The sequence below is a fragment of the Parus major genome, chromosome 20 (assembly GCF_001522545.3).
Source record: "Parus major isolate Abel chromosome 20, Parus_major1.1, whole genome shotgun sequence".
NCBI lineage: Eukaryota > Metazoa > Chordata > Aves > Passeriformes > Paridae > Parus > Parus major.
The window spans coordinates 11,917,805-11,937,859 of NC_031788.1; the positions used below are offsets into that span (position 1 = coordinate 11,917,805).

Sequence of the window (20,055 nt, forward strand, 5' to 3'; positions counted from 1 at the left end):
GGCACCGTCGAAGCCAAGGCAGGAGGAAGGGGTGGTGTTGAACCGAATCGCCAAGGAGGAACAACCACAGAGGGGCTCAAGGAGTGAACAAAAGTCCAGAATTATCTTTCTCAAGCTGCTTCCTAAGCCTCCTGCTTCACTGGGCGCCTGGATCTGTACCTGTGCAGCCTCTCTCTGGGGACAGGGATACACCGTTCCCATTTCCACTGGTAGTCAGGATTCTCCACCATCCTCCTTTTGCATTTTGTTCTGTGAAAGGATGGGCAGCTCCTGCTGTGAAGTGCCAGTGCCTTTGACCTGGACTGCAGGTTTCTGGCCTGACCTGTGATTCTAACGTGGGAGAATTTACTGTAACACAGCCCCAGAGCTGCTGCATGTAGCCCTTGGTCCATAACTGCAGGAAAACAAAAGCTGAAAAGCTAACTTGGTACTTCAGAACACCACCGGGGAACTCCAATGGTGGGATGCTTGCATTGCTTTAATTCCTCCTCTCCAGTATCAGTTGAAGTTTGGGGTGTGGGAGAGGATCCCAAAAACCATTATTTGTTCATGGTTTTCTGCACACAGAATCTCAAGAACTGCCCCTGTGCCTTACATGTACCATTTCTCAGAGAAAGAGATTTTTGCAACATGAGAAATGCAGAGATAACATTTTAGGAAAAAAGAAAAAGGAAAAAAAAAAAAAAAGCCAATGAAGTTCTAAATCATCATCTACTTTGGCTTCTATACAGCAGGTTCAGACTCTGCAGACACTTTTTTTGTTACAGACCCCACAGAGAAAAGCCAGTTATTTCAAGAGAAAGGAATGCATTAATGTCTGCACTCCATAGTTATTCATTAATATTTTTCTTGCACTGCTTCCATAGTTCTAAACACCCTATGCTTCATAAAAGAGAGAGAGAAAAAAAAAAAAGCCAAGGAAAGCCATTAAGCTTTTTACTTCTGAAGCACCAGACGTCAAGATTAGGGCACATTTCCTTTTATTACTGTGGAAGAAAGATGGAGCTGGGCCAGCAGCACCCAGCATCACTGCAAGATGGACAGCCTTCTGCAAATGGATGGTCCTTGGGGCCTTTGTGTCTTGTGAAGCCAGCAGGAGTCCCTGGTCCATCCGAAGAGCAAGCCTGGGATACACCTTTGTGGTCGGACTGCAGCCAGGGCTGGGGCCTCTCCACCCCTGAGTCACCCCTTCTGTCTGCATGACTTCCACCACAAACTGCACATCAGCTGCTTCCTGCGCTGCCCGAGCTAATGACAGCCCAGTTGGCATTCAGTCACTGTCCTTTTACAGAGCTTCATTCTGCTCCAAATGATGGCAGAGATTCAAATCATCCAGACTCCGGCTCCTCTGCAGGGCAGGCAGGGCTGGCAAAGTTCTCCAGAGAGACCAGCAGCATCTCTGTTCTCCATGCTTATGCTGAGCAGGGGGGGAAAAGCAGCACAGGCTTTTTTCTTCTTCAAACATGAGCTCCACATCTCTCAAAGGAGAAATCCCAGCTCCTCTTCTTCCCTTGAGGCAGGAACTGGAGTTCTCTTACTGGCAGAACAGAGCAAGAAAGGAGTTAAGGCTAAACCTGCCTGCAAACCCCCCGGTACCGCTGGTGTGGCTGGGGGAGGCGGCCTCGGTTCTGCCACATCCTGGAAAGCAGGACGGGAAATGAAATCTCCTGAGAGATTTCAATAGTGCAGCTATTGCAAACACAGGCTCTAATGAGCTGTTACCACAAACACAGCAGGAAGGGGAAGAGAAAGTGAGTAAGGATAACTTCATGGAAGTTAATTAATTTGCTTTTATTTTTTCTGCCTCATTCTTGTGGAAAGCACTCATCCTCCTCAAAACACCTACAGATGAAATCCAACCATCAGATCAAAGCTGCAGGAGCATGGCAGAGCCAGTTTACTGCAACAATAAGAGTACCTGAGGAGTACATATTTCAACTTTCTCTGGCCACAGATAACTCCTGCAAAGACAGGCATATCTCAAAGTACAAAGCTGCTTTGGGGAAGGCAGGATATTTCTCAGCACAAACCTAAGAGCAGACTGCAAGCAAGGAGAACACAGACCTGATATAAACTATTGTAGGGGTGCATTAAGTCCTTTGTAGTTATTATGAAATAAAACTACACAGGTCAGTCAATGAGGAGGCTGGGAGGAAAGTCATCTTTGGCAGTGGGTGTACAACCATCCATACCCTTAATGTACAGGATTTGTATTGCAAATCCAGAGCATCCTATTCTCATTCAGATTGGGAAGATTAATTTTATGGTAATTCAACACAGTTAAGAGGACTCACTGGGTTTTTACTTAAATGTTAATACATTCCTCGAGGCTTATGCAAAATTGATACACAAAGGCTCCTTCTGGTGGACTTCAGCAGCATTATCCAAGAGGTGGAATGGAACAGCTGCAGATCACCAAACCAGTGTGCAGTGGTTTGGTGATCTAGAGAAGGTGGCAGTGCAAGGTTATCCAGGTACAGAACCTGCCTAAAGGATGAAAAACAAATGATAGCAGGAAGTTATACCTTTGGGAGCACAAGAACAGGACAGAGGTGGGGAAAGAGCAGCAGGGGAAATGCTCCCTGTTCCTTGGCCTCTGCAAAGCCCCAAAGTCCCTTCTGCTGTTGTCCCTCCCTTGGCAGTGAAGCTCTGTGATGCTCTCCTTGTAGACTTGTCTGAGCCCTTTCCTTTCCTCCCCCAGTGTCTTTGGGAAAACTGATTTGAGACACCCCAGGTCTAATCTGCAAGCCAAGAAGAACCTGCCTCACTTCTTAGCAAACTGATGGGCTTTATTTTTAAAATGGAGCAGAGCTACTGTGGAGCTCTGACCTTTTTCAGTTCCTGCTGCTGCTTAGCCAAGACTTCATTGCTGTAGGGCAGCACCCTTGGGTTTTGCCATGGATACCCGCTTATTGCAACAACAGCAGATGAAACATCCCCCTTAGAAGCTCCACAGCTAAATAAGTTAACTGGAGAGCAAGGGACTTACTGTGGGAACTGTTTGGTTTGTTGGTTTTACTAATGCTCAGTCTGGATGCTGGCCACCAGCGAGGCTGTGAACGGGGAGATCTTGAGGAGAGCTGCACTCAGTGGCATTTGGTTTAGGTTATTGCAGGAAATTCTGCATCTGGGCCCTCTGTGTCAGATTTTCTGGGTTGGTGCCCTGAGCACACCATAACCACTGCTTAATCCAGAGCTGCTGCTGCAACAAGAATTGAAGAATGAAAATCATTCTTCTTTGGGCCACTTGTAACAAAATAATTGAGCAGAGGAGGTTCCCAATCAGGGCTGCCTTTTGGCTTTGGTTTCTGTGGGAATCTTCCAACAGGACTATTTCCTCTTCTGAATATTCCAGAACTGGGGATGCTGAGTGAACTCTGTTTCCTTTTGCTGGCTACACTGGTTACACACCAGCAGACCATCAGCTCTAGTGGGCATCTAGAGTGATCTGGCTTAATGTTACAGCAACCTGCATTAAAAATATATATATATATATAGGTATGGATATTGGTAACTCTGGGACTGAGAGAACAACAAATCGGATTCCTCACTCAATTCTTCTGGACCACAAGCACATGTTAGAGTGCTTTCCTTTCTAAAGCAAATGTCATTAAAAATCTAACTCTACTTCCTCAAACTTTCCTGCCCTCCCATTTGATATCCCTTCACAAAACAAAAATTGCGTATCTGTGCCATGACAAAGGACAAACAGAATCATGGTAATTGCAAACAAGATTCCTGAAGAAGAAGAGGCTTGGAGGAGACATTGCAGAGCTCATAACTGCTTGGAGGATCTTGCCACAGGAAGTGCACTGCAAGCTTTGGATGTAAGTCTAGATGAAAATCAAGGCATTAAGTATGGCCAGGGAAATTGTGCCATCACATTGCTCATATCTCTGCAACTGCCAGCAGGGACAATGTCTAATATTCAGGAATCTTGTGCTTTGCTCTTTGTGCCAGCATCAGTGTTTCCCAGGAGTTTCTCAGAGCACAGCCTGGCACTTTCCCTTCCACATGCCCTTGTGCCAGTCACGTGTGGCAGGGGGAGGGTGAAGCACCTGTTTGGGACCAGGAAGCATCAGGTGAGCAAGGAAAGCTGTTTCAGTGGTGTCCCTTCAGTGCTGCAGCCACCCTGAGTGGTCACACCTCCATTTCTTGATGCTTTTTACTCTGCCCTTGGGGAATTTCTCCTCCACCATCTCCAGTTCACTGTTTATCCAGGTACAGCTCCTGGGAGCTGTGTGTACAGACTCTCCCAGTGCTGGCAGAGCACTCTGGGGAGCTGGAATGACACTGGGCTGGGGATTGTCACAGTGTGACAGCAGGGAGCTGGGCTGGCTTTCTGAACAATCAAAATACTGCCCTTGATTAGGATGGTGGCTTGTTTTTTGGCATTGTTGGCAACCCTGCCAAATAGTTTTGTCATCATCAGTATTGTAATGTCTTGGCCTGGAGCAGTGGTAACCCTTGCCTTTCCTGTCACCTCGGGGATGATCTCTGTTTGACCTCTTAGTGAATGACTAATGAAGAGTGCAGATGTTCATATTGCAACTAAATTATGCAACAAATCCAGGAAATCCTTCACTAGCTGATCTTAGTTTCTTCTTTACTTCATAGAAGGCAGGAAAGGGATGATGAAGGGTTAGAAGCAGAAAAGGAACAGGACAAAGCACACAGCTCATGGTGGTTTCTGGGACAGAAGTTTCTCTCCAGATTTTCTACCACAGCTCCTCCACTGGCAGTAAGCACTGGGGAACAGGAGCTGTAAGACAGATCCAGAAAACATTTTCCTGCTATGACACCATCTACATCTCAGCAGAATATTACATATATAGGCCAAAATACTGCCCATTTCTTCAAGTTTGCCTTTGGTGATGTCATGGAGGGAGAGTCTCTTCAGGAACTGGCTCAGGTATCCCCAAATCTGCAAGGCAGGGCACAGGGAAAAGGGACAGAAGGATAAGGAGATGAAACCACTTTTCACCTGCTAAACACAACCTCCAATGAAGATACTGTTCCTTCCCTGAATTCCTGCACAGAAACTCTGCCTCTCTTTAATGGAAATATTGTCCTCTCTCTCTCAGGCTGAGATTTAATTATCAAAAGGGTTTTCCTCCCTCAAAAAGCTTTTTAGAAAAAAACATTCCATTTGAGTCAAACATGCAAACTACGTCTCAAAATAGTTAAACAAATATTTTTGCTATTTCAATTTTATGTTGTACTTTGGGAAAATATTAATTGTAACTTCATTCTTTCGAAGTCTGAAAACCATAAAACTACATTTTAAAATGGACAAGAAGTTATTTAATGTTCTTTAAAAGAAGGAAGAAGAAAAAGTAAAGCCTTTTGAAATGGCACTAATAATTTTGTTTTTCCAAATATTTGTGGAGTTATGTTAAAACTAAGTGGTATTTTCTGATTCAAAAAAAGAAAACGCCAGAAGGCTTCTAACAATCTCTGCCAAAGCTGCCAGGGCCACATCTCATGACCTTTTCATGGGAGTGCACGTGACACTGGTAGCACAAACTGAGCAGGAACTGTCCACCCTCTCCAACCAGGGAATAGTCAGGACACAGAAGAACATTAAACAAGATGTCTCAGCTCTGGGATGCAGAGCACAGCTGTATGGACACAACAGATATTCTTAACAGCAAAAGACAAGTGAGCCCAGAGCTGGAACACATCCAGAGCATTGGGGCAGACCCAATTTCTATCCCCCTTCCCACACGTGAGCACACCCAGGTCTCAGCCATGGATCCCCCCCTTGGTCCTTTTCTCCAGGTTGCTGTATTTTAGTCCTCACCAATCCAGACTCTTCTGTCACACAACATCCAATGAGATAAATAATCCATCTACTCTGATATCACTTTTCAGGTGTGATACTTTTAGAAGGTATTTAACACCCACAATGAACCTGGCCAGGTGCAGAAGAACATACACAAAAAGAAAAAAATATTAGCATGGCAGTTAACCTTCCTTAAAGGTTTTGTTTGAAACTCCTAGAGCCTTCTAGTTACCATGTCCACTCTATTTAAACACAGGGCAGCAAAGGTTCGTTGCAGTGGCTCTGAACAGGATATAAACACAAATGGAATGTCAAGACAACAAACCAACATACCAGCACTGGATACAGAAGCTTTATCCATGGAGTCTGGAAAGGTATTTAAAAAGAAAAACAGAGTTACCTGCACTGAAATCTGGGCAGGATGATCCCAGCTTCTACATGGTATCAAAAAGTCCAAAATGGGCTTTTTCCAAAAAGAATCAGTTATGAGGGTGCCCAAGCAGGGCAGCACAATCACTGACTGGAGGGGTCAAAGCTCTCTTGGGCAATGCCACCCGGCTCCTGACAGTCCAACATCCACATCCAACCTGCTGGAGCAGCGATTCCTGATGAGGAAAAGCCATCAACAGCTTGACAGTCACCAGCAACACTCTGTCCCCAACATTGCCACAGGACAGTGACATCAGCTGAACAGGGCAAGTGAAACAAAGGCAGGCCACTGTCTGCTAAATCTTATGGTCCAATTAGTGCCCATCATGCCTCTAGTTAGTGGGGAAGCACACAGAGAAAGGTGCAAGACAAGAGGGCAGGTTTTACATGCATTCTCAGGAGGACACAAAGGCTGGCAAGTCAGCTGATCTGTATTTTGAAGTCAAGCTCATATGAAGTGCATGGATCAGTACTAAATCAGGAAATCCATTCTGCTGCTTGGACTATGGTTTTCCTTTTGCCAGCCCAGGGGTGCCAGGGCCAGTCTTACCTCAAAGGACATTTTTATCAGCCTACAAGGAGAAAAAACCACTCTGCTGTTTCCTTACCAAAGGTGTGGCTGGGACAGCACCATCCTTAAGGATGTTAAGAGCAAGGTAGTAGCAAGTAGGTCACTAGTGGGAAATGTTACCCTGGGCCAAGCCACATGCAGAATAGTTTCCAGAGTTTAATAATCCTCTCTCTCATCTCCCTGCTGCTGTTTGCAGGGCCACCAAAGAGAGGGGCTCAGATGATGAGCTGGATGAGCTCAGCCATTGTGACAAACACAGGTCAGCACTGCAGAATGACTCCAGCTGCATCACGCAGCCAATGGCTGAACAAAAGCTGGAAGGGTTCAATGACAAGGTTTTGCTAAGCTGTTCTCTTTAAATAGACATTTACCATCTTTCTGTGGTTTTTTGAAAAGCTGTTTCAGCCCAGTGAAAGCGTTTCTGAAATGCTACATACTCGTGTTTGAAGTCTGACAATGTTCCACAAATTTAGACGTTATTCTTTACAATTATATAGATACTGTTCCATAAATTAAACATTAATGCCTAAACAACCAACTGCTGTCTGAAACCCTGCTGCTGCAGAGTAGAAATGAACATTACTTAGGAAAGGGAGACCTCCAAGGAAAAGAGTCAGGTATCTGCAGAAAACAATTACCTGTCACTAAGTGACACCTGACTCCATATAAATCCCACTGTTACAGCAGGAGCATGGCAGACAGCTGTCCTTCCAAAGAAGAAAAGGTTGCAAAGATTGTATTTGAACTCCAATTTAGTCATTTGAGAATAGTTTGAGCCACTGCATTATCTCTGCCTGTTACTGAGTGCATTAATCGTGGCATATTCTAAACAAAATGGATCTCCCTTTGCTGTAGATCAGTAGTGAGATGTATTTTATAGGCAAGGAAAAGGAGGTGATTGAACCAGTTTGCAGTGGGTCAGAAAAGAACATTTGAGCTTCCAGCTTTCTGGAAGATGGCACAGTTGTGAGGAAGTACCTTGGGAAGGGTTGAAGAAAATCCATTACTCCAGTTTTATTTTAGAGTGTTCCCAGGAATTGAACATTATCCCTCTCCTTGTCCTGTCCAGCAAATCAATAATCTGCATTTAAAAAACATTAATGACAGAAAGCATTTCCTATCAAACTGCAAAGCATTTGTTAATACACCCCCAAGGACAGGCTTAGCTGACCTGAGTATTTAACATGCAGTTTGCAGCATTTTTCTGTTCCTACAATAAACTCATTGCTGGATCTCAGCATATCCACACCCCTCACATATAAAGCAGTTCCTGCCTGCAAAAGACACTCTGGACAGCAAAGGGTAAACTTTCCCTATGCCCAGGGAAGAGCATTACTTTAATCTCTTATCTAGGCCTCCTTTTCAGTGGCACTTGATACAGGAGCTATACCAAAGACTTCCTTGAATACATAAAGCCAGCGATTGAGTTACACACAATTCAAGATCTGTGCCACCAGTAAGACAAAAGCTCCTATATTACCTGGCACATGCCTGCTAAATTATTGAAGTGTCCCCTCAAACTGCATATATTCACTGGATAATTAGTCAACAGAAGAAAACGGTCTCTCTTTACAAAGCTAATGCTGGTATTGTATCTTTTATGCACTGTAACAAAAAGCATTTGCAGAACTGATGCAACACAAACATTTGGAATTATTCTGTCCGTGCACAAGTGTCCACATGGTCCCCTTTGTGGTGCTGTCTCAGTCTCACATTACCTTACAACCAAAAATGTGAATTGCTTTGGCCAAGTGTAGCACCATCCCCATTTCAGAAACAGGTAAATGGTGCAAACACCTGGAAGTTTGCTTTGCCCCCGAGGAAGGAGCAAGATCAAACTGGCACCAGCCTGACCCCCCTTGTTCTGCATCTGCCTGGGGCTGTGCAGTCACTGCCACTCTCAGCTCACCCTGCTTGTAGCTGATGTTCCAGTGTGCCACTCCAGAGCTCTGCTCTCAAGGCTCGTTCCCTGCTGCAGACTCTTGGGAGCACAGGCTGCTCCACATGCACAAGAACACAGTGGCAATCCCAGCATGTCTGCTGAAAACACCACAGCCAGCTGCTGCTGCTCCGTTTATCTGACTGGGCAAGGGAAGAACAGCAGCAGTTTCCTCTCATGGAATGGCTTTCCTGTTGCTGAGAGCAGGATAGGCCCTGCCCTGCTGTATATAAACCTAAACTTACCTGGAAATGCAAATAGATGGCTTCCAGCTGTCTGAACTCCAGCTGCAGGATGAAATAACAGTTGTACCAACTCCAACTCACAGCCTGGGGTGTGCAAAGACAACAGTCTGTCAGTGCAAATATTACTGGGATTTTTCCTTTTGAATTACACCGGTTACACTTGACACTAAGGGGACAGATGGGTTCTTTTAGGCAGAATAAGGACAGCCCTAAACTCTAGTTACAATCAAGGTTTTCTCAGCAGGATATTCTGATTAGCATAGCACAGAATTTATGATTAGTATGGCACATGATTTCTACAAGTAGCATCAATATGGTACAATCTGTAAATAGCACAATACAGAATTTATAATTTCTTAATAACCTGGACCTTCTGCAGGCCTGAGGATCTTAATACATGGTTTAGTGTATCAAGAAACATGCTTGGGTGACTTGGTTCAGAGGATCTTCAGGGCCTGATAGTGAGAGAAGGGGAACAAATACATGACCTGCTTGGTCAGATGTTTCTCTGAGCAGCTAAAAGAGAATTGCATAGTTAAAAACAAGCTCTAAAATCTTGCTTTATGTTTATGGATACCAGGTACATGCCTGAAAAACTCAATAATAGAAATGATTTCCATCTTCTTCTGAGTATTTTGGGATAACTTGCTTTTACAAATAACCGTACCTTGTATTCCAGCAGCACCGGAGCTCTGTGCAGAGCCCCAGGCGTGCAGGGAAAGCTGTGCTCGGGAGCCATCAGCACTGCCATCGCCTGGCACCACAGCAGCGTTACAGCAGCAGCTTCAAACCGCAGCATCCTGTGCATCCTGCAGCACACAAACTTACTGGGGAATTGTTCCTGTTCTGGATCTGTTCCAGTCGTTATGGTGTGCTGCAGCTCCAGATGATGATCATCACCTGGCAGGTGAAGCTGAATAACCCAGGGGAAATGCTTTACACGGTGAATCTGCACCGGTTTTTTGAAATAAATCAGTCTTACACAAATGACTGCAAATGGCACTTAGCCAATCTGGAGACTTAAAAATTAGCAGCCATTTCATTTAACTCTGGTTAAGGTTCATCTCTGTGAAAAGCAAACGAATTGGAAATCAGTGGCTTCTATCATTTCAAAGGCCAGATAGTGTAAAACCTTGTGACAGTGACCTTACACAATTCCTTATCGTGGGCAGCTGCCCAGACACCTCCTCTGCAAACAGCACCTCTTCCCCATTAAACTGAGCCAGGCCAAAGCAATAGCTTCATTGAAATATTCCATGTACACCTAGTCCCACCTCCATCTCAAATCCACACCTCTCTGCACAACTCAGTGACCAGTTTTTCTGGCCTAGGAGCTAAACCAGAGTACTCACCAATTCAGGATTGCATTTCCTGTGGCAGATGGTAAATCAATACTCTGCCTGCCTGCCATTGTGCAAACATGTCGTGTTTCATCTGTGAAAGGCTTTAGCAGACAAACTTTGCCAATTATTTAGTTTTCTGAAATACATTTCATTAAACCAATGTGCAAAACCCCTGACACGTGAGAGCAGCAGCAGGAAACTCATCTGAAAATGCTGTAAAATGCTCTTTTAACTGGGCTGCTCTTTACGCCAAAGATTATTTTCCTGCAATAAAACACATCATCAGCAAACTTTCAGAAAACTAAAGTTATTTTATAAATCAAGCATTCCTATGGTTAGCTTTGGGTGCATGTTAGAATCTTACCTTTTTCACTCAGATTTTTTGGACAGGTAACTGCCATAGAATAGCAAGTTAATACATTTCCAGAAATGCACTAACACTTTAAAGGGTGTGAATAAACTCTCATTTTTGATGCTTGAAGGGATAGAGCTGTGTGTACTTTACAACAGAACCTCACAATAGTTTCAGGGAAGAGCAAATTGCCAATGTGTTCTCTTAACTTGGGTAATGGAAAACAATTCAGTTCAAAGCCTGACTCTCCTCCCAGCTGAACACATCTAATGTGCACAGCAACATCATGGAAACTATGTCCTTCTAAAATTAGTCTGAACAAGTAGCAAGTGATGACTAAATAATTCTGAAGCCTCACTGACAAAGAAATTCAGTCTAGCAGAGTAAGTACTCAACATATTAACATATAATGTGTTATGAAACAAGACTCACCAGTGCTGGCCTCAGTGGCTGCTGAAGTAGGTGCAGCTCCACTGGATCCAGAGGAATGTACCTGCTGAACTCATCTATTTTCTCTCATTCATTCACATTGTTAGGTATTTAAACAAAATGGGATTTTTTTACAGCAAGAAACAATGACACATTCCATTCTTCCCTGTTTACACAGTGGGAGTTCTGCACACTTCAGTGATCACATACACCTAATCTTGAGCCTGCAGTTGCTTGGTGGCATTCAGCTAACTGGGAAGTCTGGAAAAATGTGTTAACAACCAAAGATTGCTGCATAACAATCACAACCTTAGGGAAAAAAATCAAGACAAACCAAAGAAATGTTTGAGCAAATGACCGGCTACTGATACAAGTCCTGAGAACTCTTTCCTACCTTAACGAAAACAAATTGTGCATGAATGTGAAATCTAAAACTATGCAAAACATAGAAGTAGCAGGAAAAAAAAAACCAACTTCTGTTGAGAAATATAAAAGATAACCCCTCAACAAAGCAGAGCGTATTTAAAGGATTTTCCTCTATACCAAACAAGAAATAGCCATCCAGGAAAAACTGATAAACACAGGGAAGAGGAGTCTGCAGTGAAAAGACAGTGGGCTGCAGAGAGTTTGAAGAATCTGATTCATTTGTACTCACACTGTCAGGTGTTTGGCTGCTTGAACTTGATTCATCTCACAAAACAAAATACCTTTCACAGTTCTCCCAGTTCTTTGAGGCAAACACACAGGAATCATTCCTAGTGGAATAGAAGCTGGAAAACGCATTGGATTGTCAGCTCAAGCAACTGAAGGAAAAGGACCTGACTTTTCAGCAAATGTCCCTGAATTCCAGTGAAAGGCCAAGAAGCTGCTTTCAAATGTGAAGCACATTGCCTTGCCCACATTATTGTAACGGAACTTCTGAATATAAAAAAGCATTTAGTAAAAATTTTATTTGAAATGTAGCATGAATCCGTAACCACCAGCATTAAACCATAACAGTTTTACAGAGAACTTGTACAATATGCCATGTAATTCTATACATGCTCCCCCCATCCCCTTTTTATTCAATCATTATCAAACAATCAAGAGTTAGACAGGAATAATAAGCATTCACTTCCAAAAAGAAAACTTTGGCATGTATACAACTGGCTAGTTAAAAGTAAACAGTGGTAGATTCAAGTCAGAAAGAGACCCACTCATTTTGTTTCACAGCATTTTTGATCAGGATGAAGCTCCCCAGCACTACTTTCTGATTAATACAAAAATGAGTATTTTCTTCAGTCCTGAACACCCTGTTACATGACAAAACCATGTTAAGAGAGATGTAAAATACTCAACTTAAAACCCTAAAAGGTGTCAGCTTCAAAGAAGTTTAGGTCAAAAGGATTCTGCACAAATTGGTTTGGTCATGAATAAAACCTTTAAAGGTTTGCTGATGTTCCTGAACTCTGAGCTGTTTCACCACTTGGCACCACTGCAATTTTTCCTTTGAACTAGAAAAAGCAGTTTGCTCAGAAGTCATGGTCACTGCAGGACTGTCAGAAAAATCTCAAGTTTGCACTGGGCCCATCTTCCGCCTTGAGTTTGTGTCACTGCTCTTGGCCCCTTACATACCTTCCCAGACATCTAAAAAAGGAGGGAAAACTATCTGCAAGGCATTTCTTCCTGGCATACAGCAGATAATGCTTCCATTTCAAAAACCAGAAAGCAATGAAAGAACCCCTGAATTATTAATAAGAAAAAAACAAGCCTCCTTTGAGAAGAATTACTGGTGACTCTCCAAGTACTTACAAAAAATACAGTATTTATACAACTTCTCCAGAGCTATTATAATTAACACATTTTAATGTAAAAATAACAAAATAAATCCAGAGATACAAATGGTTGCACTGCAAAGCAGGAATATCTACCCCAGATGTCGATTTTGCTGCAATTTCCTTATTGCTGTGGAACAGAGAGTGGTTAAGTCATGTCAATAGGAGCCTCTCTTTCTTATACACATCAGAGTATCCAATTTGGAAAATGTTCTCCAGCAAGTCAGAACACATTTAGTGTAATTTCTACAGTTCCTGCTAAATGTTTGTGATCCAAAGTTGACTGAACCATGGTGCAACAGGGCACAAATGGCAGAAGAGCAGAGGCAGGAAGGGCAGAACAAGTAGAGGAGCTCGAGTCAGACTCACTACTTCTTATTCCTGGGCTTCAGCTCTTCTGCTGCATTTCGCAGAAAAATGTAGTTTTTCTTCTGTGGATTATAGAATTCATGACCCTAGAGACAAAAATAATCTACATTTACTGTCTTCAAAGGAAAAAATACCAGCATTATTTAAAATGTAAGAATATGACTATTCCATTAGTTTGGTTTATTAAGATTTAATCTTAAAGCCTTTATGACCAGATATTGGACCACATTGGTGAATTAGAAACAGCTGACTTGAACAAGCAATTACAAGAACTGTACATATAAAGTAAAATTTAAGAGACTTTTATCCATTTTTTAAGTATAAAATATTTTTAATTAAAAATATAATCACATATCTCTAAGTTCTACTTTAGAGATGCAGCCTAAAAGAACTCAATATGATTTCTTTTAAATGTCATTCAAGGCAGAGAAAAAACTAAACCTTTAATGGCCACCCAGATTCACTTTATATTTCCTATCTTTTAAATGACATAGAGTCACATTTTTTCAAAGTGAAACCCAAATTCTACAGGCAACTGTGGAGTTTTCTGTTCCCCAGTTGCAGATGCAAATGTCCTGTTTTGCATATCATTTGCATACACATGACTCTCCCTGATTTGGATACTTGGGTATTAATTTGGTAAACACTAATGAAGCTCCTGAAGTCCAACATGCTGGTTGGAAATTACCAACGCTATGGACAAGAAATGGTTCTGGAAAGGAAGGTTAGTACTTAGCACCAACTGATTTTACTACTTAATAGTGGTTTACAGATCTGAAAGGTGCCACTGCAGTCTACCCAAGCATCAGAACTGAAGAATTCATCTGCCCTGGCACCAACAAATATTTTAATGTGGGCAGAGGACTAAATACTTTGCAGTGAATTAAAATGTAGCTCTCTGTGGCATGCAACTGAGTTAATCTATGTGATTTCTGCATTCATTTCACTCAAAACCACAAGGAACGTTATCCACCAAGCACCATGAAAATTGGTTAGAAATTTCAAGCTTGCTGCCCTCCCTCAAGCTATTAGGAAGTATTGATTTTCCACAGATTATGGCTTGCTGTGGTTCTGCTGCATCTGTATTGTTAAGTGTGGAAGAGAAATGCATAAATAAGCACCATCAAAAGCCTCACCAAGTGGCAGTGAAAAGTTAATACAGAGCATTCAAACACTGGGATGAGTGTTTATAATCACAGTCACAGCTTTCTTCCCTGCACAAGCAGCAGAGATGTGCATTTCACAAGCTCTGTGGGAAGCTGTTAGGGTGCCACACTGCCCTGTGACACTGCCCACGGCACAAAGTGTGTGAGCAACCATAGCAACCTCTGAATCAGAGGATTTACATTTTGCTCATCCACATTTGTAAACCAGCATCGTTTAGCTATCTTGTCCAGCTGAATCACCACAAACTCACAGCTTCAATGTTCAACTTCATCAGGTAGCCAAAATGGCCACGATAAGCTCTCTTAGAAGTCAGAAAGATTCACCTTATGGGAAATGTGTTACGAAAAAACAGCAAAAGCCTCAGAAGAAGAGTCTAAGCTGTCAACTGAAAGTATGAACATGAGTCTAAATCCTTCTTACCTTTGACCAATCATAGCTGGAAGCATAAGCAAATATATTGCCATTGTGGTTGAAACAACAGGCAGATATTGGCTGGTCCAGCTGCTCTGAGGTTTTTAGCTTTGTCCGTGCATCTTTATCCCAAAAGCTGAACCTCCCATCAGACCCTACTGTGGCCAGAGTACCATGGACAGGGTGGAATGCAATCCCATTAACCTGCAGAACCATCCAGAACACCATGTCAAACACACACATAGCAGGTGATGGCAACACTCACAGAAGATGTGCTGAAGTCTACAAGAGTAAGTACACTAAATTTCAGCTAGATATGGCTCTTAATTTTTTAATATTTTTTGAGAAAGAAACCCCAAAAACAACCAAAGAAAAACCACAAAAGCAACAATAAAATCCCCATCTTTTTGGCCTAGTATCTAATATTTCAATGTATAATGTCATTACACAACTATTGTTTCAGTACCTGCAATATTAACAAGCATCAACTCTACTTGTTGACAAGCAGATTCAATGAAAGGCTGATCTAGTGCTTGTTTTATTGGAAGTATAAAAATTTGTCTTTTCTTTTAAAGAATGACTATGACAGGTCTTTAAGAGTGTCTAAGACAGCGTCAGGCAAGATGAAAGCTCAAGGAGAATAAACAAATCAGAGCCAATTTTGCATTAGGAGTGTACAGTGTGTATATGTTGGATACTCACAGCATAGATGTCCTGAGGTGCTGATGTGTTTGTTCCATTGGAGCGATGACATTTAAAAGTGAAATTATCTTTTGCACTGAAAATTAAAAAATTTAAAAAAAAAAAGAAAAAAGGGCTTTTTATTTTCATCACTGTGAACTGAGAAATAAAGAGAGGATGTTTTATCATTGAATACTTACGGGTTTGGGGGGTTGATATAATGAATAGCTACTCTGCCTTCAATACTTCCAAGGGCAAATCCTGTTGGTTTGTTCACTTTGTCTTTGAAAATAGCAACACAGCGATGCTGAATTTGAGAAAGATACAAAGGAGTTTTAGAAAGAGACATCTTTTCCACAGGGACACAAAAGTTCAAAGTCATCAATGCAAAAGTAAAGCAAAACCACTAGCAAGGTCAAGAGGTAGCTCAAATTCTGTTGAGAATTTGGGCAACAGTATTTAAATTTCTAAATCCTTGCGAAGATCAGCAGCAGATCAATGGTAAATCCAGTCACTGCCATGCTAAGATAACTTGGTTTTGAAACACTGCATGTTTTTACAAAAAATGTCAAGCCCAGAATTTCAATGATCTGTATAAATACAAATATTATTATTTACCTGGTGTTTCAGAGGAGATTCTATTCTTCTAAATTCAGAAGGTTGGTTCTCTAGCTGATAAACTATCAATCCCCTTTCTGCAGTGGCCACAGCTGCCATAGGGTGAACCTGGATAAGGTTGTAAAACAGGTTGTAAGAGAGACACTTGTGTCAACTGCATGGCAGAACACCCTGAAGAACTTAAAGGATTGAGAGGGAGGGAAATAGGAAGCAGATGAAGAAAAAAGTTAATTTATTCATATATCTTCAAACACAAGTCAGTTTTTCCCTGCCACTGAGAAATTAAACACAACAAAGATCTTCAAATTATGAGCTGATTCCTCTAGTGTGAAGTGCAATAGTGGTTTACAAAGTTGTCCAGAACTAAGGGTAGCTCAGTCCTCATGCTGATTTTTGTGATGTTAAAGGACACCAAGTGTGTTTTGTATGATGAAAATCCCTATTTTCCAGGGCCTGATCAAGAAGATCAGATTATATTCTAGTACTACAATCACACAGACATCAAAAACTAACAGCATTCAAGTCCTGTCCTACAGAAGGCCCCAAAACTTATTCCTACTCCTAGTTATCCAGCTGGCACCAGTTTACCACATATCCTGACTTACCACATCTGCACAGTAGCATCTTTCAGGGAGCTGCAGTGTCATCATGGGAGTTGGTGAACGGGTATCCCAGAACTGATGGGAACAGAGAAATAAACAAACTTACACTTAGAGCTCAGGATACACTTAAAATTACTGCAGAAGAGAAAATGTAACTGTTTAATTCTAGTTATAGTCAGAATAGTGCAACTCTCTATGAAGTGAGGCTATTCCATTAATTCTTAGAGCATAATAAAATATTTTCACTTCACATAAATATTTTCATATACAAATTACTAGCACACTTTGTATCCATTTGTCCAGGTAAAAAAAAATCATACCTTCAAAGTTTTATCCCAGCTTCCTGTCATCACACAGCTGTAATTTGGTGCTTTAATCCAATGGATAGTCTTCACAGGAGCATCATGCTGAAGAAAGAAAGAACAAACGCACGTGCAAGAAGCAATCATTAATGAAACTAACTCTTCTTCAATTATAACTGGTAACTAAATCTAGTCACCATAATTACATACTCTACAAACAGACACTAATTCCTAATTTGAGAATGTAAATTGTAATTCTGTTATTATTGCAGTAGAACGTTGGTATTTGTGAAGTAAACTGAATTACTTTTTAAAATTTTTTTCCCTGGTAATGCAGCAGGGTGACTTTGTGAGATCACTGCAGTAGTGACAAGAGCTCTCTTAGGTAAATCAGAGGAAACGGGCACACAGGGTTTTTAAATCCCTTTGATCACCTGTTCAGGTGCAGTTCACTGCATATAAAAATTAGAAAGATAGCTTTAAAAAAAAAAAAAAAGATAAAAAAAACCCATTTAGTTCTTTGGGCTTTACTTACTTGTGCAATCTGAATTGCTTGATTACTGTTGAGATCCCACATTTTGGCAGTTTTATCACAGGAAGCAGTAAATACTTTACTCCCATCCTAAAAAAAACAAGAATAAAACTAAGAGATTAACTGCCTCTAAAGAAAAACTGTCAAGTCTTACTTTCTTTCTAGTAACAGTGTAACATCAATGTAACATGTACAGGGATTGTCAGACGAAGAAGAAACAAATGCAAAATTATTTATGACTGTGTCATAAAGAACAAACAGTACTAGTTTAATCTAGCTTTTAATACACTCCTAACTTTTAAACTCATTTTAGCCTTCTTACATCCATGCCAGCCCATCCCACTAGGATACACTTAGCACACAATAATAGCAATTTAAGTACATGCAATAACCCCAGGCTGCAGCTACATGTGGCACTCATCTGCCTGCAAACCATACACCAATTTATTTAGACTTTTGGTAAAAAAATGAGCATTTGTTGTTAAATAACAACATACATCACTCCAGCAGGCATCTAGTACAGGCCCTGTGTGCATCTGCTGAGCCTTTGGAATGGTCTGTCCGTTATCCTGAACTTCCCAGCAGCGCACCTGTAACAGGAGAAACCAATGCAGATAAACCATATTAACAGGAACTTGAAAAGACTTGTCTTGAAGACCCCAGCCTTAGTTTATCCAACAAAAAGTATGGTTAAAAATACCAAAGTCAGGGTGTTTTCAGAACTAGTGAAACCTTATTTATTCTACTTATGTTCCTTCCACCTGCAGAGCCAAAACTCAACCCCACAACTTCAGTTCCACCTCAAGAGTACCTTGCAAACCTGTACCCCTCACCACACTGTCCTGAAGAACCCTTAACCCTCAGCTGGGCAAAACATAACGGTTAGAAAACATGCCCATATTCATCTTTCCTTCCTCCCTGCCTGATCCAGCTGGGATCTCATCCTTCAAACCAGAAAAACCTGTTCTGATAACTTAATCAATAACTAAATCTTCCTGGGTTTGTGCTGTCAAAGTGGATGATTTATCGACTTCTGTAAAACTTAGTGCCTTGGTACCAGACATAAATTTTGCAATCCTTCAACAAGTTAGGTTTTCAGGTGCCCTGCACAAGCTTTTTGGATCCCATTTTGCAATTTAGGCACTTTATTCATCTGCATGTCTAACTGAGAATACTTACATCATTTGCCCATGATCCTGCAATGAGGAAATTACCCGGCAGCGTTGGTGGACTAAATGCTAAACAAGATATACTGTCATCAGGTGGAGATGTTACTTCAATATCCTATAAAGGACAGGAGACAGAACAACTTTTGAAAACTGTGAACTCAGCTCTTATTACTTTTACAGAATAAGTTTGTAGGTCCTGCTGTGACAAATTAACACACACAGCAGCACAGGGTGCTGACACACGTACCTTCATGGGGTTGTGGTTATCTGCTGTCGTGCTGCCAAACATGCTGGTACCTCCGGTACCGAACCCCGACGTTGACCCGAACAGACTCATCCTTGCCCTGCGAACGAGAGAAAGGCTGAGCCCTGCAAGGCCCTCAAGTGTACCCGGGGCGTCTCACCGCAGCCACCACGCCAGGACACCCCTGGGACGCACCCAGAGATATATAAATATACCACACAAAACACAGTAAAATAAAATAAATAAACAAAATTACTTTTATCGTGGCTGTTGGATCCCCCACACCAGCCGGCTGCCCACCCTGCCGCGGATCTCTTTCGGGCCCTGTCCTGGCAAAGCCAACCCCTCCGTGCCCCTCAGTGGCACCCGGGGCTGCGGCAGCGAGGCCGCGAAGGGAAACCCAACCCCGAGCCCGGCCGGGGGTGCTGCACCTCCGGCGCACCACTCCAGCCCGGGGTCTCCGCCCACCCCCGAGGCCGCCGCTTCGCGGGGCTCCCTCTCCCGGACGGCGACACCCGTGACGGTCCCTCGGGCGCTGCCGCGGGGCCGGAGCCGCCTCACGCACCGCTGCGGGCCCGCTCGGCCCGGAACCTGTGACGCGACCGGCAGCGAGCGCGGGACGGGCCGCACCTCCTGCGCATGCGCCGCGGGGCGGGCCCGCGGCTGCGCCCTGGGCGGGCGGGGCCGTGTGGGGAGGTTCCGGCCCGGCCCTGCCCCGGCGGGGCGGAAACAGGAATAGATTCCGTTTTCTTTCTTAAACAGCGGGAGCAGTCGCGAATTGTGTTTTTCTGGGGATGTCCCTGAGCCCCAGGTGGCCTAAGCTTCTTGTGGTACAGCGGCTGCTGGACCGGCCTTGTATTCCCTGGGATTGCAGTGCCTGTTGTTGCTCTGCTACTGTACTGTAAATAAAAATGATGTTTTATTCAAGTTTAATACTGGTGGAACAGCCGTAAAAATCCCCAACTAAATAAAGCTACTGAAAATATAGTCTGTAATATCCATGCTAATGACTGTGGAGATCAATTTTGGACGTATTTTCTACACAGTCTGACT

The 20,055-nt window shown here is 42.6% G+C and overlaps 1 protein-coding gene and 1 long non-coding RNA gene across 4 annotated transcripts; both read right to left on the reverse strand.

The window, feature by feature from the left end:
- Positions 1-963: 963 nt before the first annotated feature.
- LOC107213370 lies at positions 964-9,630 on the reverse strand. The gene is made up of 2 exons (XR_004499934.1): positions 8,970-9,630; positions 964-1,537 (listed from the first exon to the last, which is right to left on the reverse strand). It is a non-coding gene; the product is annotated as an uncharacterized LOC107213370 (long non-coding RNA).
- A 2,386-nt stretch (positions 9,631-12,016) lies between these two features.
- Positions 12,017-19,662, reverse strand: RAE1 (ribonucleic acid export 1). Of its 3 annotated transcripts, none has more exons than XM_015647742.2 (12): positions 19,568-19,662; positions 19,006-19,102; positions 18,769-18,873; positions 18,087-18,179; positions 17,593-17,679; positions 17,076-17,162; positions 16,759-16,830; positions 16,154-16,261; positions 15,736-15,842; positions 15,557-15,632; positions 14,864-15,058; positions 12,017-13,362 (listed from the first exon to the last, which is right to left on the reverse strand). In XM_015647742.2, exons 2-12 carry the CDS (start codon positions 19,093-19,095, stop codon positions 13,276-13,278), a joined length of 1,107 nt encoding a protein of 368 aa, XP_015503228.1. In that variant the 5' UTR covers positions 19,096-19,102; positions 19,568-19,662; the 3' UTR covers positions 12,017-13,275. The 3 variants fall into 3 exon arrangements, with proteins under 3 accessions (XP_015503228.1, XP_015503229.1, XP_033374969.1); XM_015647743.2 differs by lacking the exon at positions 19,568-19,662 and adding an exon at positions 19,259-19,458; XM_033519078.1 differs by lacking the exons at positions 14,864-15,058; positions 19,568-19,662 and adding an exon at positions 19,259-19,463.
- Positions 19,663-20,055: the final 393 nt, after the last annotated feature.